Genomic DNA, 24,373 nt, shown 5'->3' on the forward strand with positions numbered 1-24,373 from the left:
TGCCACCTCATCCCTTTAAACCCGAACACATATTAATTACACAGGTTCTGTGGCTGATTAAGGTGGTAATTAAACTCACTTAGAGCCTTACCTGCATTCAATTAGCCACAGAGCCTGTGTAATTCATATGTGTTCGGGTTTAAAGGGATGAGGTGGCAACTCTAGTTCAAGATCAAGAGGGTCCTTTCCAAATTGAGAACAAAAAGCATGTCTCAGTTGGATATACCTAAAAAGTTGTGAGTTTGGCAATCTGTATCGCTCTTTAAGATCATTAAAGGTCATCAGGGCACCATTAGACACTATATGTTGTTGAGTCTTTATACCATATTTGGTCCAAACTACCCGATCGGGATAGTCAAAAAAATGGGTTAAGTTTGGATTTCTCCACAGTGGTAGGTTGGGAGTTAGCCGACCAGGACTAGAGTTGGCCTAAACCCCTGCACCACAGTCCATGCATTTATAACCAACCACATAGAAGAGGTAAGTGGGTAAGGGAATTTCAAACCTCTGTACACTAAGTGAGAGAGGGCCTCATATGATCCCACACAGGCAGCCTCCAAGGATATAGAGGCATTATCGCAGGGAGCTGTCAGCCAGCGGTGAGCAACTGTCAATTGGCCAGCCAGGAAATATTTGAAGAAATTAGGGACCGCTAGGCCCCCTTCTCCCCACGGCTGCTCTAGAATGGCTAATTTAAGACGAGGAGTCCCTCCATGCCATAAGAAGGACAGGAGTACACTGTCTATTGATTTGAAAATTGATTTAGGGATCCATATTTGGGAGTTTCTAAGGACATACAAAAATAGGGGTAGAATTTTCATCTTGATCAAATTTACCTTACTAATGAGAGACAGTGGAAGATTTTTCCAGGTATTTAGCTTCCGGTTTAAAATAGTAAGTAGCTGGGAAATGTTAAGGCCTATGTAGTCTGCCACCAAGTTTGTTATTACCAATCCCAAATGTTTAATTTATGTAACCCCTTGAAGGGGAGTCGTAGGGGCATCTGGTCCAGGCATGAGATGTGAGCGCAAAGGAAGGATTTTGGATTTGGACCAATTAACCTTGAGACCAGAGACCACTGAAAACTTGTCCAAAGCGAGACCTATTAGCAATCATTTTGGTGAGTATTTTCAGGTCCATGTTGAGTAATGCTATGGGTTGGTAGGAGGTACAGTGTAGAGGGTTTTTATCTGGCTTGGGCAGTAATACAACCTGAGCTTCATAAAAGAATGCCGGTAGAGTCCCTGAGTCAAAACATTCCCCATATAGCTGCGGGAGCCTAGGAGATAAATGATCTAGGTATTGTTTATACAATTCAGCAGGGATCCCATCTGGGCCCAGTGATTTGTTACTGGGAAGGAGGCGATGGCAGTCACCAGCTCTTTTTCGGTAAAGGGGTCATCTAGGCTTGCTACGGCCTCATCAGGTAATACCGGGATTTGAAGGAAATCCAGCAGGTCAGTTAAGAGCTGTGTCTCATATGTAGGAATAGGTGGGTTTAACATAGAACAGTGATGGCAAACCTTGGCACACCAGATGTTTTGGAACTACATTTCCCATGACACTCATGCACTCTGCAGTGTAGATGAGCATCATGGGAAATGTAGTTTCAAAACATCTGGGGTGCCAAGGTTCGCCATCACTGACCTAGAATAATAGGTCACAAACGCCTGTAGAATACCCTCACTATGCTTCACTAGAGTACCGTCTGAGGAGTAAATGCAAGGGACCACCATGTTAGTGCGATTGTCGGCTGAAAGGAAGGCCAGCAGTTTCCCAGTTTTGTCACCTTTCTCAAACCATTCTTCTGCCCGACTCTTAAAGACACACTAAGTGAGGTTCTGGAAATGGACCAACAGTGACCTCCTTGCCATCTGCAGCTCAGCTAAGGAAGTGGAAGAAGGCGAGGCAGCATGGGTTTGGGCAAAGCTCAGTTCATGAGCCTGAAGCTCCTCGGATTTGGAATCTTGTTCAACCCTGGCTGCTTTAATAGCCACATAGACCCCCGTGTCGACGCCTCGAAGGCATCCCATACGACTGGTAGAGTGGCAGTGCCCTCGTTGAGCTCCCAGAACTCCTTAAAGTGAGGAGACACCGAGAACTCAGCCACCCAACCCGGATGCAACCGTCAAACACCCCTTTATCTCCCGGGCACCAGATCCAGCATGACCTATGGGGGGTTTGGTCAGAAATTCCACCCGCTAAATAACAGACATCCGTAACCAGGGGCAACAGAGCAGAGTTGGCGAAGGCTAAATCAATGCGGAAAGAAGGTCGGAATAACCCCGCTCCATAGGGTGTTTCCAACGCCATAATTCCACCAACGCCGCTGAGTCAGCCCAGTGCCAGAGGTCAAGGTTTTGTACCCGAGTTGGGTTAGAGGTATCTAAAATGTTATTGAGGTCACCAGCCACAAACAGCTTAAATGGACCAAAGGTCGCGGCTTTCTCCAAAACGGTGAACTAAACCTCATTTCGGAAGGGGGGTGGGACATAGATATTTACTATTGCCAGCAGCTGGGACCCTGTCCAGAACCACTATTGCATAGCGACTTTAGGGATCCGTGACCACACGTTCAATTGTACAGGCCAGTTTTTTATATATTAAAATGGCAACATCCCTGGCATATGAAGAATGTGTACAGTGTATCATTCTCTGCATCCAGTTCCTGGTAAGGGAGAGTGTTTTACTACCCATCAAATGCATCTCTTGTAGGAGAACTATATGTGGGTTCTGGGATTTGAGATATTGAAGAACTAGAGCTCTCTTAAACTTTGAGTTTAGCCCACTGACATTCCATGAGAGAATTTTGATATTACTCATACAGCAATAACATATATTCCAGTGAGACAGGATGTGTGTGACTAGAGGGGAAGCTAGGGGGGTAGGAGCCTGGATACAGAGAACCACATCCCACCAGACAGCAATGTAACATCAGTACAGATTGTGCAAGGCAGATGGAAGGCCCATAGACAGACCAGGGATGGGTATACCCATTGGTCCGAACTGTTGGGGAAAAACATAAAAAAAGAAAAAACAAACTGAGGGTAGAAAAAATAAAAATAAATAAGCTGTAATCCCAACACCCTGTTTACTCCGGCGGAACAAACCAAAAAAACAGTTAAAATTCTGGAGAAACTTCAGTCCCAAAACTAGAAAAAACAGCAACAGACTGTTCTAAGGGATCATCTACTTGTAGAGGGGCCGAGGAGACGTATGATCAAGTCCTAGCATCTAGTAACAGCACCTTAGCCACCCGCAGTAAACGGACATGCATTCCCAAGCTCTCCAATAAGAATCTCTTGCAGGTGGGGGCAACTTGAAGAGGAAATCCACTTCAGCACCATCTCACGGCCGTGGGCACAGAACCAGACGGGCCAGGCAACCCACCGCTGTTAGGCGATAGAATGCAGCCAGTCAGCAGCCCCCTGCGGGCGATTCGAAGAACTTAGCAGAACCACGGTGGATGACTTTCAAGCGACTAGGATACAGGATGTTATAGATCAGGCCTTTCTCCCGTAGACGTCTGCGAACATCCGTGAAAGAGCGCCTTTTCTTTTGTAAATCAGGGGAGAAATCAGGGTACAGATGGATCATTGCATTTTCATGTCGCAATTTAGGCTGTTTACGGGCCTCCGTTAGGATCTGATCTCTGTCTCTGAAGTTAAGCAGACGGACCAAGAAGGCAGGCGGCATTGAACCAGCAGGTCTTGGGCCAGTAGGCACTCTATGCGCACGTTAGACTGTATACATAGGGGACAGTTGTTGCAAGCCCAAAAGTTGCTTGAAGAAGGCCTCAGCGAACACCACAGGGTTGGGGCCCTCAGCAAGGAACCAGCAAGTAGAGCTATAGGCTCAGTTAAATATATTTTAGGAACTCATTATCTCGCTTGTTGTAGAATGGCTATTATTTACAGAATTCAGTTGCAGAAGCTGACATTTTTACACACATTTTACACACAATAAAGAGTCAGAGCCCTGACTCATTTTTAATCAGACTGCTCAATCCAAGGTTTCAGTGTGACAGAGCCAGCCTACTGTTGTGCTGTCTCAAACTAACCCTTGGTACTCTGTGAATCCTTAGGTATGTAAAAAAACAAAGTTTATCTGCAAAGTTAAGTTGTATTTTTATAGTAGAAACATGAAAATTAAAACCATACCCAAAAGTTTCCTTTTAAAGTGCCCCAAAGATCTGCAACTGCCTTTAGCCCCACTGCTACTGAATCTGTAAGATATTTTGATTGGGTAAAGCTTCGACTTTTCCTGGAAGTCTTAAAATGTTGCTTGTTCCCTCCCTACCCTCACATATTGCTGTTGGATTACTATGATTAACACCTCAGTTGGTAATAGGAATGTGCTTCATGCAGCTTTAACACTACCAGGATGTGCAGAGCTTTATCCCAACAGGCTTGTAGTAGATTTGTAGACTGCTTCTGGTATGTGTAGTCACCTCCTAGGTGCCTGCAATTTATACTGGCTTGCAGCTTTTTGGGTTTTTTTTTTTTTTTCCTTGAAAGTTTTGCACTTTTCATTTCTGCTTCTGGGTAAGCAGCAGGCTCAGATTATATGGCACATCTAAGATCTTTCGCTTGTTTGCTTAAAAAAAAAATACACAGTAATTTGCCAAAAATCCCTCTTGTGCTCTTAACAAAAGAAGAGCTGTTATGCTTACCTCTCTGGCAGCCTGTATCCCTCCTGTCTTCACTCTGTTGAACCAGGAGGGTTGGGTGCCTTGTTCTAGTGTTCCATCGGCTGACCCCTACTACCACTAATGTATCCTGTAATAACTTCTTTTGCAGGGATCTGCTTTTTAGGGTTTTTGGAGTTGTAGCCAGACCAAATAAAACTGATTTTAGTTCTAGGTAAATTCTAGAGAGCGAAATGACCTGGCTGTTTATTATACCTCTCAGAGACCTTATTGATGAGGCCTCGGTACTTGAATTCTGTAAACTGCTTGTGGCCATTATTGTAGATTTCCTATCTCCTCATTGGATTTGGTTTTTATTTGCTTTATATTATGGGCAATGTTACAGTGGATGAAGACAGAGGCTGAATGTTTTGTCTAAAATAAAAGAAAGCAAGACAAAATGAGACAAACAGTCACTTAACAGATTTCCCAAGCATAATGTTTTAGTTGTGCTAGATATGATGAGACAGCAGAGGCATCAACAGAAATGTTAACTGTGACCCCCATTTTACGGTTCCTTCTGTAGGCCCGACCAGCAGTATAGTGAGTTTGACGTCTTGCCTTATGAATGTTATCAGTAGGCAGAAAACTTTGAAGAGCTCAGCTCTGCAACTAAAGTGTCTGTATACCTAGGGTACATATTTGTAAGCTGTAGCACCCTTTTATGCATCTTACCCAGTTATCTTTCAGGGCACACATTTTAGAGCTGATTGATTCTTCCCTCAACAACAAACACCAGCAGATTGGTGAAAAACCTCTCCCACGCTACTCATTCCTCAGTTTAGATTGTGTTTCCTTGCATCCAGCAGCAGTGCAGTGTTAACTGTTTTGTTGTTTGAGGGGATGTAAGTGGTCTGTGGTGCCTGGGCAGCATGGTCTTTCTCCGTACCCACTGGACCATAGAAGGAGAGACGAAGGTGACACTGGCTGTGACCAGTGCTCAGCCTGTGGTGGATGAACGCTTTTCAGTGGCGGTGGTTTTGCCTTGGTCAACAGTGTGACTGTGTTGGTTGGTTGGTCATGCAGTGTGTTTTTTGGCACCTTCCCTTTCTTGAAGTTGGGCATTGCTTAGGACCGCTGCCTGATCAATTGTTTTAGAGGCAAAATTGTCTGAAAAATCTTTTTTTTTCCAGACTCATACTAATCCACCCTCTGCCCCAACCTCTGCCTCAAATGTTCTAAAAACATGCTGCAGACATTGTTATGTTAAGTTGTCTTATTCACATGACAAGTCTTTCTGTCATAAGTGTAGTCGACAGCTTACAGCAAGTGAAAATTCTGCTTTAAGGAAGGATTTTGTTGATACTATAAGAAACGAAAATGGTGTCTACCTTCCAGGTATTTAGAGTTTGCTTATAGAGTTGCTTCTAAAGCCACACTTTTTGCTATGTTCTTAAAGTAACCCTCCTAGTCCCGTGACTTAGGAGGGGGAAAATGAAGATGCAGACAATAAGGCAGGCCATACACGATGCAAATTTCTTTCCTGCAACCACAGGGAAGCCGTCCCCCGCCAGGAGAAGACAGTATTGGTTGGATCTCGATTTGCCAGTTCTAGAGGGTGCAGACACCGAAAGGAATGAAGAGAATATTAAAATCAGTAATGGAGGAAGCTGTGGAAGTTTTTCCTCCTAGATTGTCACTTTGTTGAAAAGGGAGCTTCCTGCAACATTCTTGCTAATGTTGAAAAGCTCATTGCCGATGTCCAGAAAAGCCGTGGCATTGTGCAACCTGTCATGTACTTTAAAGAGCATCGTGTGGGACTGTGACCCTACCTCTCACATTGACTACGTTCGACTGCCCATAGCGGGTTTACCCTGATGGTCATGTGTACTCCACGCTAGGTGGCGCTTCCCGACATGTCTCTGGATAGTGTTCCTGCTTGCGCACCTGGCCCATGTTGCCGTTGAGCTATCAGACCTTTCACCAAGCTTTTAAGGCACACCTCGTACAGTATTTCACCTTGAAATCCTTTTTTGCTAGGTGTGAAAACTGAAGCTTCAGTCCCAGAGATTACCCCTGGGCCAGATGCGGCCCTTTACTTGCCTTTATCCAGCCATTGTGGCGCTATTCCACTCACTGATAAGAGGCACTATTCATCCCACTGACACTAATGATAAAACACGATTCCTCCCACTAATACTAATGATGGTGTACTATTCCAATGATTGGGCACCATTCCTCCCACCAGTACCAACTATGGCACACTTTTTCTTCTACTGACCATGGGTGCTATGTACTTGTTTTACTCCCACTGACCACTAAGCCTGAGGCATTGCTAACATTGACTAGAGAAGGGATCTCTAAACTACGGCCCTCCAACTGTTGATAAGTTACACATCCCATGAGGCATTGTAAAACTCTGACATTCACAGACATGACTAGGCATGATGGGAATTGTAGTTATGAACAACTGGAGGGCCATAGTTTGGAGACCCCTAGACTAAAGGATCGCTGAAGTAAAGCAGCTTTTTTGGTTCGCTATCATGTCTGCCAGACATGTTTCTGAACTGACGGCCCTTAGCTTTATTTTAACCTGCATTACATCTCAACAAGGACATTGTCCTCCCATCCCTCTGCCCTGCTCCTAAGCATCCAAAGGAAATCTCTCTACATTGCCTGGACATAGAACGATTAGGGAATATCTGAAGGCTACTGTTCCCATCAGATGTTAATTCTGTTCTCTGGACCTAGCAAGGGACATCCTGATTCAAAGCCCACCATTGCACAATGGGTACAAAATTTGAGTGCAAGAGCTTGCCTTCTGAAAGCGAAATCTCCTGTGCTTTTACATGCCCATTCCATCAGAGTGGTGGAAGTTTCCTGGGCTTTTTGGCACCAAGCCTCTGTAGCCCAGTTGTGTAAGGCCACCACCTAGTCTTCTGTTCATATTTTTTTTTCAAAGTTTTACAAGGTAGGCATCTTCTGCTGATGAAGATTCTGGTTGAAAGGTTTTTGCAGCAACTCTGAGGTTGGGTCTTCTGACCCTTGTTGTTGGGCCTGTTGGCACAATTTTGCCCACCCTTCCTATTTATTTCTTTGGGTAGTCCCATGGTGCATGAATATTCTGCTTATGTCCTGTACTGTATGATACAAGGAATACTTAAGATACAAGGAATTTTGACTTAACTGTAAATTCTACATCTTGGCATACAGTACAGGACACGGGCCACCACAGGTCTCCAGGAATGCAGACCTATCATTTGAGGTTGCTGAAAACATTAAAAGTCAAATTGACTGCAAATTCGAGGCATTTAAGGAAGAGCCCAGGATGGCAACATCCTTGCCATGACCCTTCCTTTGCTAGCAACCTGAAAAATGATAAATGGATTTCAAATTTTTTTACAAATAAATATCTGAAAAGTGTGGCGTGCATTTGTATTCAGCCCCCTTTACTCTGGTACACCTAAATAAAATCTAGTGGAACCAATTGCCTTCAGAAGTCACTTATTAGTAAATAGAGTACACTGTGTATAATTTAATCTCAGTATAAATACAGCTGTTCTGTGAAGTCCTCCAGAGGTTTGTTAGAGAACCTTAGTGGAACATACAGCACCATGAAGGCCAAGGAACACACCAGACAGGTCAGGGATAAAGTTGTGGAGAAGTTTTTAAAGCGGGATTAGGTTATAAAAAAAAAATCCCAAGCTTTGGACATCTCACGGAGCACTGTTCAATCCATCATCTGAAAATGAAGAGAGTATGGCACAACTGCAAACCTACCAAGACATGGCCATCCAGCTAAACTGACAGGCTGGGTAAGGAGAGCATTTTTTTTTTAATTATTATTTATTTTAATTATATCCACATACAAAAACAAATTCCATAGATTCCAACATGATTACATTTAGTGTATATATTTTACATCCCCCCCTCTCTTCTGTCCCCATCAATCCCATTATCTAAATTTCCTCACTTTTCTTCCAGTTCTCCCACTTTACCCTGTCTTATCCGCCTACAACCTCCACATGTCTCATCCTCTTCTTAAACGCCTTCCAATCTTTCCATCTGTTTATCATTCCCTCTATTCCCTCCTCTCCACAGTATCTCAAATATTCCATGTTATATGTCTCTTCTACCTTTCCAAACCAGTCTTTTATTGTGGGGCTTTTTGTGTCTCTTGACAGTATTTTGGTATCTGACTTTTAGCTGCATTGATTAGGTGAGGTATCACAGATACTTTATATTGTTTTATTGAACTTTCTATCCCATGTCACAAACACGTCCAAGGTTCTTCTAATATCTCTCTTTTGGTAATATATTTTATTAACTGTAAGATCTCTTTCCTATAACTTTATTTTTGGACAATCCCACGATAAATGTGCCATTGTTCCCTCTACTTTACATACCCGCCAACAATATGGTGATTTCCCTGTTTGATATTTACTTATTTTGTCTGGGGTTATATACCACCTTTTAAGGCATTTATAGTTCATCTCGGCGGTGTTAGTGTCGATGAGCTATGTATCAATCTCAAAAATGTTCCTAGTTTTTATTTGTTCCTAGTGTTCCAAATTCTCTTTCCCATTTTATTTTATGTATGGCGGGACCTCCAGCTCTTCCTCTGCCATTAGAATTTTATAAATCTGTGATATACCATTTTTTGTATTTGATGCCATACTCAGCTGCTCCAGTGGCCATAGATCTTCCGCTGATCTCAATGGTTGTGGCAGAGTCATGACAAAGTGTTTCAACTGGAGGTGCCACCATTCATTATTCACCATCAAATCTGTCTTGTGTTTTAATTCTTGAAATGTGCATATTTTCCCCTTTTCTGTTATATCCTTTAGTCGTGCATTTTTGTTTTTTATCCAGTCTCCAAATAATTTCCCTTTTCCCGGTATAAAGCAATTTTGTCTCTTTCAGTGGTATTAGTGGAGAATTATATTTCCATTTACCTTGATGTTTTAGATCCCAAATTCTAAATTCTAAATACATTTTGTGTCTGTGCATGTGTATTCTCACCCAGTGCTCTATATTGAGGTGGGATCCAAATAATTCTACCCAACCGTGTATCACTCATTACATTCTCGTTTTGTACCCATCTTTTTTCATTTTTCTCCCTTGTCCACTCCATTACTCGTGAAATTACCACCGCATTATAATATTTTTAAAAGTCTGGTACCTTTAACCCACCTTGCGTTTTATCTCTCCTTAATACTGATAATTAAATTCTCGGTTTCCTATTCTACCAAATTAACTTGGTTATTATATTTTTTAATGTTTTAAAATATGTCTGAGGTAGGGGAAAAGACAACATTTGAAATTTGTACATAACTTTCGGCGCTATTACCATCTTTATGGTATTTATTCGTCCTATACATGAGAGGGACCTTGTTGCTATTTTTCTTATTTCCATTTTTATTTCATTTAATAGTGGGATGTAATTTACCTGGTATAATTTCCCTGTGAATGTTGTTAATCTTTTTCCTAGATATTTTAGTTCTGTCTTCCATATAAATTGAAATTCTTGCTGTAAACACCGTTCTTCCTGTTTATTTACATTTATGTTTTAAATCTCTGATTTACAAAGATTTATTTTTGTTTTGATAATTCTCCATAAAATTTCAGATTCTTCATTAGATTGGGGATTGTAATCCTAGGGTTAGAAATATAAAATAATACATTGTCAGCGTAGGTTGTTGTTTTACGTTCCTCTATCTTAATTCCTCGTATGTCTGGGTTGTTCCTTATTGTTGCCAGCAGGGGTTCTAACGATAGTACAAATAATAGAGTTGATAGGGGACACCGTTCCATTGTACATTTCAAAGCGGGAAGATAAAGTCCCGTTGACCTTCACATTTGCAGTAGGATGATTATATAATGGTTTAATCCATTGGACCATCCTTGGGCCCATCCCCATGGTTTCCAAGGTGTTCATCATGAATCTCCAGTTTACCCTGTCAGATGCTTTTTCAGCGTCAATTGACAGGAGTATACCTGTGGTATTTTCCTCTCTAATTTTCTTTTTAAATTCTTTATTTGTGAAATGATAGGATAATAACACTACACATACAATAATACAGATACAATAAGACATTGGACACATCATTTTGTTTGTGCTGATTATACAGCTTGATTTGTCATATTATCCCACTCAAACCTTAAGAGATATCTGTGTGTATGGACCCAAACCAACTTTGTTTGAATAGCCAATCCCAAGGTTAGGGAGCTCCCTGTGTCCCTTGTATGATAAAATTTCTTTTTGTAGGTAACTAAAAAAATGAAAAGTACGACCTAAAGGTCGTCCATCTTATTTATAGGTCAATAGGACCTATTAAATCTAGTGTGAATAAGAAAGTTAAAGAAAAAGAAAGAAGGATAAGGAGATAAAAAAAAAAAAAAAGGATAGAGGGGGGAAAAGATGGGGAGGGAAAGGGGGGAATTAGGGGAGAGATGAGATGTCCTTCCTCCAAGCCCCCCCAGCGACCAAATATTTATATCAGCAGCCTTGCATATTCCTCCGAGTAGAAAAATTCAAGCCAATAGTGCCACTTCTTGCATGTAGTTTTGGAACACTATCGACTCGAAAATGGGTCTCCAGGAGGAAAAATGTGGGCTTTCTCATGTCTCAGGTTGGATAGTACCATGGACCTTTTCTCAGGGGTATTAAGACCCTTCGTGTTAATGGACATCAATCTGAGAGTCTCCGTTGGGCTCATGGTTCAAGCTGGGCTGGAGGAAGGGGGATGGTGAGTAAAGAAAGAGAAGAAAAAAAAAAAAAAAAAAAAGGGGTGGGTGGGATAGGGGGAAGACAAAGAAAGAAGGTAAGAAGGGAAAATTCAAGGGAATAGGGTGGAAAATAAAACAACGAGCCACGTAACTGTCAGTAGACTCGTATGGCTAACGTGTCTAAGACGCGTGAGAGACTTGGTCTCAATACACCCGTGGAACTTCAACTCTGAGTTCCAGAGGGGTGTTGTCCTATGTGGGGTAGTAGCTACACACAACGGGGTCAGGAGCTCCTTATCCAGCCCCACATCTGAAATAATAAACAGTGAAAACAGAAGCAAAAGCAGAGGCAACTGATATATTAACCAAAACTTTTTAGAAGACAGATCAAACGGTACGTGTGTAATAAGAACTCCTTATATAACCCGCCTCCCCCGCCAGACACCCCACCCTCTACGTGAATAGCCACTACCTAGGGGGTCACCACGAGAGTCCTCGGTGTCTGTCTAAAGGACGAGTGCGTGGCAGGGTAAGCATATCTCCTTTTTAACGCTAGTAACACAAAACATTACAGTACAGTAACCGGCTTAGCTACGGGCGTATCTTAGCACCAGGGATCTGAGAATCGTTTCAATACCTCCCCTATCCGCCCTTCGGGATCCTATCATTTAAAGAAGTGTGTTAACTACCTAACTTGGAGGATGAACAGACCCTATTGAATCGGAGGTTACCTGAACTCTGAGCCGCTGCATGACCTGTAGCTGAAAAAACAAGCCATCTCCTTAGTATTCACAGCAGTATCACATATCAGAGCCCAGTGTATGTTTTATGGACACTAAGGAGCTGAAGAAAGACAGAGCATGTTATCAGCATTAGACCATGCAGTTATTTGAGGCAGCAACTTGTCCGATCTCAGGAAGCCCAGATAACCCCCCTAATGAAACTATGTGAGAAAGTTTAGATCCACCAAGTCTGCTTAATTATCTTATTAGGAGACACGGAGCCGGGACACATTGCTTCAATATACATCCATGTAGTATCCCCTTCCCCCCCACATGTCCTACCTCCTCCGCTCTCCCCACCCACATGCTTCCCGCAGGCACCCCCAGAAAAAGCATTGGCCAACAACACACTTTATATTTAAGCATCTACACCATCATGCTTCATAGATTATGCTGGACCTACTAAATGCAAAAAAAAGAAAAAAAAAAAGGGAAAAATATTTTAGCTTGATTGTAGGTCTTGGATGGATCACCTGAGGTGTATAGTGTGAGTTTCAGGGCTCGTCAATGTTAGCGTTCACTGAAGGCAATTGGACCTCCTAAGGTGACAATTTTCTAGCCTCTCCCGGGATTGCTTCCTCCTATGTTGGCAAGAGAGTTAATCGCCTGGATGTCCGAGAGTGGGGGAAGTCTCCCGTGCTTTTCGCTTTGCAATGTCAGCCCGCGAGGCAGGGGGCTGTGAGGGAAGAGCCATCTGGATAACGTCAATACTCAAAGGGCATCTCGTAACATGGGGAGGGGGACGACCCTGTCAATGGATCCCAGCACTCCGGAGGGCATAATGTAGACACCGTCCCATAGCACATACAGCTCGAGCAGCCTGTCACTTACTTGTGTGTGATGTTGGATCTTACGGCTCCGGATCTCCCCTTCCCAGAGGAGTGGGTTCCCTCTGTCTTCGCCTTGAGGAGCGGCGGGGAAGACCCATCGGAGCGCTCTGGGGAGTTGGACGAGGATCTCTACTTGGCAAGGGACCCAACCAGTTCCTCAACGGAAACGGCTCCATGTCTAGGAATGCAAAAAGATCAGGGAGCTCAGCGTGGCGCCGTAGAGTAAAGGAAGCATTCCCTTTCCGAATGGTCAGCTGTACAGAAAAACCCCATCGATAGGTTAGGTCCGCTCGGCTCAGTCTCTCCAGCAGGGGCTTTAGCATTGCTCTTCTCCAAAGGGTCGCTCGGGACACATCTGGGTATACTGAGATTTGTGCCCCATCGAAGTCTACTGGGCCCTTGAGCCGTGCCGCACGCATGATCTGCTCCTTGTGGCTATAGCGGTGCAGTCTGCAAAAAACATTGCGGGGTCTGTCCACATCTGCCAGTCTAGGGCCAAGCGCCCTGTGCACCCTGTCAAATTCCAGGGTAGCTGGTAAGTCTCCGTCTAGCAGTGCGTGTATAATTGCCCTCACCGTTTCTGACAAATTCTCTTGGCTGGTAGCTTCTGGAATTCCTCTGAACCTTAAGTTCTGTCGGCGGCTCCGGTTCTCCAAGTCCTCGGCTTGCAGCTCTGCTAGCTGTTCTTGGTGTCTCTGCTGAGCTCTCTCCAGCTGTGTCACCCGGATCTCCAGTGATCCCACGAGGCCTCCTCTCTGGTCAATCGTTCATCAATCTCCTGCACCTCCGTGCGGATCTCCTGAAGGTCGCGGCGGTGCTGCTCCTCTACTCTTAATACCAATGCCTCCATGTCAGCTTTAATAGGGAGCGCTTCCATATCTGCTTTAGTTAGAAGAGCCTTCAGCAAAGCCCGAATGTCCGAGTCCTCCCCTGACAGCTGCGTGGAGAGACCGGATCCCTGCGGGCTGCACATGGAGGGATTTAATAGCGCTCGGATCCCCGTCAGGGGTTCGGAGCTCGTCCGCTGAGAGGCCGCCATACCTCCTGAAGACGAAGAAGATGGCTGGGTCTCGCCACGTGTCGCCCCAGAGCGGGCCTCCGGGCTATCTCTGATCTTTTCCTTGAGATATCGGTCTATCTGGGCAGCCGGATTCGTCTTAGAAGATCCTCTGTATTTGCCTCTCTTCCGAAAGCTCATGGCCGGGTAGAAAAGGGTTGATTAAATAGCATATCAGCTGCAATAAGTGAGTCTGGAGTCGGGAGCTCGCGCTCTAAGCGACTTCACTCCGCCATGTCCAGGCCACGCCCCCCCCTCTAATTTTCTGAAGCAAGAGCAATATTCTCACCCCATTGTCTCTCTCTTCACTGCCGGGGATGAAACCCACTGGGTCCGCATGTACCAAATCGATCATCAGCTCTTTCATCCTGGTAGCTAATACTTTTGCGAATAATTTCGTGTCTGCATTCAACAGAGATATTGGTCTGTAACTTGAACATGGGGTACTATCTTTTCCCTCCTGTGGGATGATTGTAATCAAGGCCGACAGGGCCTCTCTTCTCTTCCCATCTTATAATTTGTTCCTAGTCCGTTAATATATGAACATAATTTGGGTAATAGGTTTTCTTTAACTTTTTTTTTTTTTGTAATAATAAGTCGTAAACCCGTCAGGACCTGGACTTTTTCCCGATGCCGATTCTTTTAAGGCTATATTGATCTCCTCTCATGGGTTTTTCTAATGTGATTAGCTTATTCTCGGCTACTTGAGGTAGTCTGGCACTTTTTAAGAACTCTTTTATCTTTTCCGGTCTTGCTATTTCTTGTTGACCCTTTTGTTTTATTTGTGTTTATTGAGTATAAGGACCAATAATAGTTCTGGAACACTTTCGCTATTTCCGCTGTTGAAAATACCATCTCCCCAGTACTATTCTGTATTTTTTTCTATATAGTTTAATGATTTTTTTCTACTTCAATATTCTTGCCAGATGTTTCCCCGTTTTATTTCCCCATAAATATCTTTCTTTTGCTATTCTATTCTATTCTAGTCCTTCCTCTCCTGATCCAATAGGTCTTTTAGTTCGTTCCTTTTTATCACTAGTGCCTAGAGCCACTCCCCTTCTCTCTCTTTTTTTTTATACCTCTGTTCTAGTTCATGGATCTCTTTAAATAATGTTTCCATCTTTTTTTTTTTTCTTTTCCTTTTTTTTTCTTGATCCTATCTCTATCAGGATGCCCTTAATATAGGCCTTATGGGCTTCCCAAAGGGTGTCCTCCGTTATCACTTTTGTATCATTTATTTTAAAATCTTGTTCTATTTCTTCTTTTATTTTATCTTCCTCTTCTATACCCTGTATTAGTTAATTTAATCTCCATGAATTTAATTGTCTTTGGGCACCTGGTATCTTAATTTCCATGCTTACCGGGGAATGGTCTGACAGTGTTATTTCAATATTCGTCTTAGTCACCAACTCTAGTAACCTGTGTTCGACCATTATGTAATAGATCCTTGAGTACATTGCGTGCACAGGGGAGTAGAACATATAATCCTGTGTCTTGGGGTGCTACACTCTCCATATAGCCATCAATTGACACTGATCCAATTTCTTTTTTTGTTTGTTTTCAACTGTACATTCCTAGTCCCCTGTGCTCGCCACGTACTATCAATACTTGGTTCCAAGCAAAAATTTAGGTCTCCTGTCATAATCACACTTCCCTTTTTAAAGTCCATTAACTTCCCTATGACCTGCCTCAAATAATTTGTTGGGTTCTTATTGGGGCAATTGATGTTTGCCAGGGTACATTCCATTTCATATAGTTTCCCTTTTAGGAAGAGGTATCGACCTTCAGGGTCTGTCATCCTTTCCTCCAATATGAACTGCACTCCTCTGGCCACCCCAATGGCTACCCCCTTTGCTCTTCTTGTTGTAGAATCCCTGTAAAACCATGTTGGGTAATCTCTTGAGAACAGCTTTACATTGGCCTCATAAAAAAAATGCTAGTCTCCTGAAGGAACACTACCCCAGCTTTATACTGTTTAACCTCCTTTAGGATTTTATGTCTTTTTGTTGGCGTATTAAGCCCGCGAACATTATATGATATAAATTTTATTGATGTCATCTTAGGTCACAGTACTCGCTTACCTAACCTATCTGGGAGAAAATAATCCATTTGATGTGACTTGCGTAGATGGGGATCTCAGGGGCCCTTCCCCTCCCTTCCCCTCCCTTCCCCTCCCTTCCCCTCTCTTCTTTTGGACCCATTCCGGCCCTAGAACCATAGGTGGCTCCATTTTTCCGTTGCCACCAGTGATTCTCTTATCCTGGGCTGAGACTTTGAACATGCCTCCCCTCCCACCCCACCCCCCAGTTTACAAAGGGGGGGGGGGTGTGGGCCGGGAGCACGTTAGTAATCAAAGTGTCTCAACTCTCCATCCCCCCCCTTCCCTCCCCTGCCTCAGATTTACCCCCATCTGCTTCCATTCCCCTTCACGATCCCCTGAACCTATTTCTAGTGGAAAAATTATTCACTTTTCTCTTCTGTTTCTGCTCGATTCTGCTTAACCACTGTCTATCTTATCACATTCTCCAAAAACCTATTTCTGTTCAGTCTCTGGGGAATTCTTAATGTTTGTTTTTATTTTTAAGTCTTACTTGCAACTCTATGCGATTTTTGCAAAAGTTCATCTTCCTTCTGTGTTAGTATTTCTTCTTCGGACCATCCTGGGATAACCGGAACTTGTAAGTCCAGTTTATTACAGAATTCTTGTAGGTCTTCTGGAAACCTTTAAACTCATTGATCTGCCGTCCTTCTGGCCTATTAAACATGCTGGGAAACTCCAACTGTACTCAATGTTCTTTATTCGCATTTGCTCCAATAAAGTTTTAAGAAGTCTTCGTCTAGCCAGCCTTTCTGGCGTCAAGTCTGTAAAAACTTGAAGGTCCACTCCTTCATATTTTGGTGGTGGGCGTCCTCTCATTTTCCCCCATATTTGTGCTTTTTCTTCAAATAATTGAAATCTCACTATGACGTCTCGGGGTAGGTCTGCTGATATGTTTTGAGGTTTTCAGATCCTGTGGACTCTTTCTATCTTGAGACAGTTCTCCGCTGCATTACCTGAAAGAGGATTAAATATTTTATTCATTAGTTTTCTTAGATCTTCCCCTCTTTTTTCTGGTAGGGCACGGATCCTTAAATTCTTTCTTCCGTTTTGGTTCCCCTGATCTTCTAGTTTATATAGCATTCTCCTCTGATCTAATTGCATACCTTTAACTTGCGCAAGGAGAGCATTAATCAGAGAAGCAGCCGAGAGGCCCGTAGTAAGTCTGGAGGAGCTGCAGAGATCCACAGCTCAGGTGGGAGAATATGTTCACAGGATAACTATTAGTCATGTACTCCACAAATCTGAGCTTTATGGATGGAACATTTCAAAGGGTATGATTACTTTTTCAAGGCACTGTACTTTTTGCTTCTGGATTAGATGATGTCCTATTCAAGTTTGTGTAAATAGGTAAAACCTTTCCAGAAAAGACATGGGTACATAGCCAAAGAATTCTCAGTCTAAGGCTGGCCATACATCAGTGGTTCTCAACCTCAGTCCTAAAGTACCCCAACGGGCCATGTTTTGGGAACTTCCCTTAGATAGAATAGCTCTTATCAAAACCATGTCATTGATATTGATTTAAAGCAGCTGTGCAAAGTAAAGGAAAACCTGAAAACATGGCCCGTTGTGGGTACTTGAGGACTGAGATTGAGAACCACTGCCATACATTATACAATTTTCTTGTTCAATTTTCGTTTGGTATTACCAAAACCATATAATATGAGGTCAAACTTAAATACTTTCAATTTGTATAGAATCTGGCAGGCCCTTGCACTACATAGTTGAAGGTAAATCTAAAGGAAATTAAACAAGAAAATTTAATGTATGGCTAGCTTAAAAATGGAACTAAGTTTCACGAGTAGAAGAAAAAGTGTCCCTCTAATAAAGCAAAACCTAAAGAGAGTATGTATATAAGTGGGTGGTGCTGCGCTGAACCTTAGTATAGGAACAAATAAATTGGATAATAAATAGATGTGTGTATCGCAAATAAAATATAAATACGTGGAAGAAAAAATATTTTTTTACATATGACATAAAATCAAGTGATGAAGTCACGAGGTGTGACGTCACGCGTAGGGACGAGACAGGCTGCACACACAAACAGAGGCATACGAGCTCGCTGCTCGTCGGATTGATACCGCTGTTTTTAAACTTTTATGTGAGTACCTGTTACTTTTTAATAAAGAGTATTGCCATTAAACAAACGGGATTACACTACTGGCTTCTTTTCTGCCGATTACCCCCTATATATACAACCCCCCTGCACCATACCTGAGGGAATTCCATCCTAGGACCCAGGACAGTGAGGGACGCGTTGGAGTCTATAGGTGGATGTCTCCACAGCTCTCCTGATATAAGCTTTTGCCCTATTACCTTAAGGTAAGGGGCCACTACCTACCCGAGTGGTTTTGCACACGAAGAAAACACTAGATGTGGTTCACTTCAGCACTTTAATTGCAACGTGTGCATGCTAGGACGTTGCTGTCACATTTTTTATAAAACAAAGGACTTTTTTTATGCAATTTATGTATGCTTTCTTCTCTGGTCAATTTTCATTTTTTAAGATTCCAGCCAATTATTTTTATTTTGATGCTGTATTGCACATTACGCACTATATGAAAAAAGAGTAAGATTTTGCTCCTTCAGTTTTATGGTTGCACATTGCACTTTTCTGTTTGCACCATACACTTTGCTGGTTAAATTGCAGATGCACATTGTTTACATTCACTATGCACTTTATTTATGCTTAACCTAATGTCAGCTACTGGTGTCTTGGTAGCTCCACTATCACGTTTATGTATTTAAAATTATGCAGATTTTATCGCAGTTGATTTAAGCGATTATTCTATTTTAGAATTTATTTATGCCACTTTCTCACCAATTATCTAAGTAACTGAATATTTAGATTTTGATTTTATGTCATATGTAAAAAAATATTTTTTCTTCCACGTATTTATATTTTATTTGCGATACACACATCTATTTATTATCCAATTTATTTGTTCCTATACTAAGGTTCAGCGCAGCACCACCCACTTATATACATTTCTTTAAAAAGGTCAGGTGTTTACCTTATCGGTGCATGCGGCTTTTCCATTTCTAGCCGCTTCCATATTTGATAGCGCGGGAATAACTCCCCTATTCACAAAACCTAAAGAGAGACTTTTTAGGCCGCGTTCACACCTATACTAATTACATGCGGTTTCCCCGCATCCAGTTCACATTGCAAGAGAATGTGACTGGCTCCCTATGGAGCCGGTTCACATATCTCCGTTGCGGCTGCGGAGCGCATTGCACAGAAACGCTGTGCGTCTTTAGCTCAGTTTCAGGGCCGAATTCAGGCATAGATTCGGCCCTGAAACGGGGAACAGGGACGCACTGCGCTCCTGTGCGATCCGCAGCTGGTTCTAGTGCGAACCAAGCCTTACTCCTTCGGAACCCACCAATAAGGACACAAAGGGATTGCTTTACTAAAACTGGAGAGTGCAAAATTTGATGCAGCTCTGCATAGAAACCAATCGGTTTCCAAATTTTTTTTGTCAAAGCCTAATTGAACAAGCTGCCGTTACAAACTAGCTACCATGCACAGCTGCACCACATTTTGCACACTCCAGTTTTAGTAATTCAACCCCAAAGTCAGGTCAGGATCGATCAGTGAACTAAAAGTTACTATAATTTCTGGTACCGACAGCGTGGAGGAGTTGTCATTGGCAGTTCTACACCTTTCCATTTGGCCTTCTAGTGACCCCAAGAATCTTCATCTTCAGGCTCCTTCTAACCTGAGCGAACTGATGATGGTAAAAGAGGCATTATTAGCCTTTCAGGGAATGATAATTAATCATGAAGCACAGATTTTCTTTTCTATGTGAAAGAAAATATTATATCCATTTTAGCAATCCACAAAAGAGGATTTTTCAGTCACAATACTATTTGTTACAGCAATCACATCAGGAAGTATTTCTGCAGATTTGCTAGCAAGAGGGACATGCCTGTGGTAGACCTATTTGCAAACTGGCAGGCAGAAAGGTATAGCACTTCTTTTTACTGGCAGTAAAGACAATTGGGGCATCTATGCCAAGATTGGATTTCAGTCTAGGATATGCCTTTTCTCCTCTCTTGCTGATTCCTCAGGTGCTGTGGAAACAAAGTCATTGCCAGTCAGGCCAAATCTTCTTTACAAACCAGTGGTGCATCTCAGACCATTATTTTGGACTTTCTTCTGGAGGCAATGAAACGGGGCTTAGTGCTTAATACTCTGTGTACAAGTGCTAGTACTTTCAGTCTTCCTAGACTTTAGTGAAATATCCGTTGATTAAGATATTTCTCTGGGCCAGAGAATGTTGAAAACTTCAGCAGAAGATCGATCCTCTATGGGATTTGTCTAAGGTACTGAATGGGCTTAACTGCCCTTTGAACCAATTGTGTTCTATTCATCAAAGGTTTTGATTTTAAAGATGGTTTCTTTTTTGGTCATTACAATGACTAGATAAACATTTACACATTTTATTAATCAAGGAACCCTGTCTGACAATTCCTCCTTGTAGGGTTATCCTGGAGGCAGACCCTGTGTATCTATCATAGGTGGTCCAAACTATTCTGCCTTCTCTCTGCTGCAATCCTAAATACCCCAGGGAAGAGAGCTTCCATTCTTTGAATGTTTGCAGGTGCCTTTGCAGTTTGCTATATGCCACAAGAGTCTTTAGAAGGTTGAGCTGTCTTCATGTCCTGTTTTATGGCCCTAAGAAGGACTTGCAAGCTTCAAAAGGCACAGTTTCCAGATGGATAAAATAAGATACATCTTGTGTGTATGAAGAAGAAGGATCACAAGTACCTCATGTTAAAAGACAAATTCTACCAGATCTTTGGCAATGTTGTGAGAAGTATAAGCAGGAACATTCATAGAACGTCTATAAAGTGGCCATTTGATCTAGTTTGGAAACCTTTGTCAAACACTAGAGCAGAAATACTCTTGTAATAAGGCCAACTGTTCATCAAAACATTTTAACAGGTAGTGGTCTCACCCAGATGTAGAGTTTATTACTTGATATTCTTCTCATGTTGCTGTCCCAAGAGATGCCTAAAAATTAAGTTCAGATAAGATTTTAAGTGATTGTAAAGGATAACTTTTTAAATTTAAAATAAAAAAGATTATATACTTACTTGCTCTGTGCAATCCCTTACCTCCTCTGCTTGAGTCCTGCACCAGCGCTGTCCACGCCTTACAAGTGCCCCCTAAGCAAGTTCTCCTGAGCTGGACTGTGTGCATCCATAAACACACCAGAGCAGCTTAGCCAGGCCCACACCCACTCCCCCCTCACAGGATTCAACTTACAGCATCAGTAGCCTATGGCTCAGGTATTGGAAGATTTTTTTACATTAATGCAGAGAGTGTATTAAGGTAAAAAAACAAAAACCCTTTTGTCTTTAGAACCACTTTAAGCTGGGTACACACGATACAAATTTTGGCCGGTTCCTGACATCCTTTGACTGAAAAAAGGAGTCGGGTGAAAAATGGTCGGTCAAAGAGTGGCTGTATCCAGTCCAATGCAGCCGCTCTTCACATATTCTTACAGGCACCGGCTGTGGCTGTGAGATTACAGTAACTACAGCGTGAGAGTCTTCCATCTACCTTGTTTAACATGGATGGGGGAATCTGTTAGATTATGTTTGATCAGCCTGCAAGTTGAACAAAAATAAACTGTGTGTGGCTATATAACTGTTTAACTGTATAACTGTACTGTACTACAAATAGTAGTAGCATTAATACAAATGCACTAAAGAACATGCCACATCACAGCCAATTGAGCTGGTTGGCTTTTACAACTTCCTTGCTTATGTAACTTAGAAAGCAAGGTATTAAACAGTAGAAAGGTAACAGGCTAACATCGCTGCTCTATGGCATTAACACTGAACTCCTGGAAAACTTAAAGCCTTCCCCTGCAATGTCGTTGCTCCTGTGTTACAAGCTTTTAACGCTCAATTGTGTCTAGGGGTTCGGGAAAAGCACTTTTAGTTTTCTTGGAGTTCACCTTTAACATCCTTGACCGTTCACTAGTGAGTGAGGTAAGTGAGCTAGCCTAAAAACAAAATAAGTGTAGCGCTAAGGAAGGCGATAAAAAATGTGGCCTAAGAACTGACAGTTCAAAGTTCATATGCTGACAAAAACATCCTTGGAGAAAAGATGGAAATATAAAGTCCTCTGGAACAAATTTCAACCACGGTACAAATCCTCTGTAGAGGGAGCCCGCACACCACCAATGATAATAAAGAGGCTTACCAGACTTGGTGGACCTAACAAGGCATACGCCAGGTGAGGTCAATCAGGCTTAAGTGGTGCTGGGCTGGAACGAGTGCAGAAGAGCAGGGATGGTGGAATGACTTCCACTTGACTGTGTTCCTCCAACGTGGTCCGGCTCAGAGGTCGTGTCACTCGAATCCGAGTTAGAATGAATGGAGGAAAAGAAGGATGGGCCAAATAGTGTGAATCCGTATAAATGAAAATTTATTAAAATATAGTATACACTCACATGAAAAGTGTCTAAAAAACAGCGCTGTGAAGAAGTGGCGACAGTGGGGTCCTACCCATTGGAATAGTGCTGACTGAACATTTCTTTGGCCTTCCTCTCCTATTAAAGTGGAACTATAGGCAAAACCTTGTTTTTTGTTTTTTTTTTTTTTTGTTTTTTTCATTTTGGACAGAGCAAGGGAGAGTTATAACCCCTGTCAGGATTTTTTTCTCCCATCTGTGTCCTATTGCAGAGATCTGCCTTCACTTCCTGTCTCATAGCAAAACAGGAAGTGAGAAAATGCTGCAAATTCCTTGGGGCCCCCCCAGGTCACCAGAACTAATGTCTCCTTTCTGGGGACAACCCAAAATTTGGGATTTTCTTTTACGTTCACTTTCAATAATGGTGATAAACAGGACAAATGGAGAGGGTGAATCTCCCTAACAGGGGCATTGACAGCAATGAAAACTGACAGGTGTTCTAACCCATCTGCACTGTTCCGAAAAAACAAAAACGTTTTGCCTTTTAGTTTATTTTTTTCAGTTTTAAATAGAAATGAAAGGAAAAACATTTTTGTATAGATATAAAAAAACATTATACATACCTTTTTTCCCTTTTTTAAAAGTGATCACATTCTCTCTGTTCTCAGCTTCATAAAAGCTGCGGAAGGAGAAACAGCAGTACACTAAGCTTCCCAGTGAATGACTGTGCAGCGGGGGGGGGCATGTCAGGACAAGTCTAATCATTGGAGGAGAACACGGAGTTCCCAGCATAGATAGAGAACTCCCCACAAAACAAAGACTTTAAAGAGGAGTTTCGCTTGGGGGAAAATAAAATTAAAAGTCAGCAGCTACAGATACTGTAGCTGCTGACTTTTAATATATGAACACTTGCCTGTCCAGATAGCCCGTGATGTCGGCACCCCAGCCGATTTTCAGATTGACTGTCAGGTGCCACTGCCGCCATTCATACTGCGCATGCTCGAAGAGCGCTGCGCTTTCTAACTGGCCCCGCAGCGGAGGAGGAGGGGGGGTGAACTTCCGAGGGACAGAACCGTGGCGTAGTCTCCCGGAATTGGGGAAGGGTACTTTTTTAAAAGCAGGTACCCATTCCCTCCTCCCCCCTGAAAGGTGCCAAACGTGGCAGTGGAGGGGGGGAGGAAGTAGATAAGCGGAAGTTCCACTTTTGGGTGGAAATCTGCTTTAAGTAAAAGCTTATGTGTGAAGTTCTTTTACAGTGACGGATCAACCTGCAATGTACAATGTGCAATTAATGTTTTTTATTACTATAAAAACAACAAAGGTGTTTATACTAAATATGTATTATACAGAATATCAATGTTTTGAATCTAATGGACATCAATTGGCAAAAAGATACAGAAGCAAACATAGACCGTTTCAGGCAACATGAGCAGTCTATATATGATAAAAAGAATGTGCAACAGTTTTGGTAATACCTTAGAGCTGGGTGAAGATGACTACTGTCATCTATCTAGAACCTGCGACACATTTATAATCTTCTGTTATGTAATGCACTGAAGGGGTCTATGATTTTTCTTCTTGTTTGCTTCTATTTTCAGCATGTGATAATTATTACGTTATTTTAAAGGTTATTAAAGGTAATTGTATATTCTGTTTAGAAAGCACATTATTCAGTTGGAGGGGTTATGATTGCTTTCTTATGCACTTTTGCTGTGATTTCAGGCCCCGGCGCTGGCTGGTACCCAGTGGACACATTACCCATATTCACCTGCTCATTGCTTGCCCCATGCTCCTCTCACCAGCTCAGATTCGTAAGTTCC

General features: G+C 42.5%; 1 protein-coding gene across 2 annotated transcripts in view; it reads left to right on the forward strand.

Annotated features, from left to right (window-relative positions):
• SBNO2 (strawberry notch homolog 2) overlaps positions 1 to 24,373 on the forward strand; it is a 172,698-nt gene that overhangs the window by 31,463 nt on the left and 116,862 nt on the right. For both annotated transcript variants that reach the window (XM_073597129.1, XM_073597137.1), the window contains exon 3: positions 24,276 to 24,364. In XM_073597129.1, the coding sequence (XP_073453230.1) occupies positions 24,276 to 24,364 (89 nt within the window). The remainder of the gene's footprint in view (positions 1 to 24,275; positions 24,365 to 24,373) is intronic.

The sequence above is a fragment of the Aquarana catesbeiana genome, linkage group LG01 (assembly GCF_042186555.1).
Source record: "Aquarana catesbeiana isolate 2022-GZ linkage group LG01, ASM4218655v1, whole genome shotgun sequence".
Lineage (NCBI taxonomy): Eukaryota > Metazoa > Chordata > Amphibia > Anura > Ranidae > Aquarana > Aquarana catesbeiana.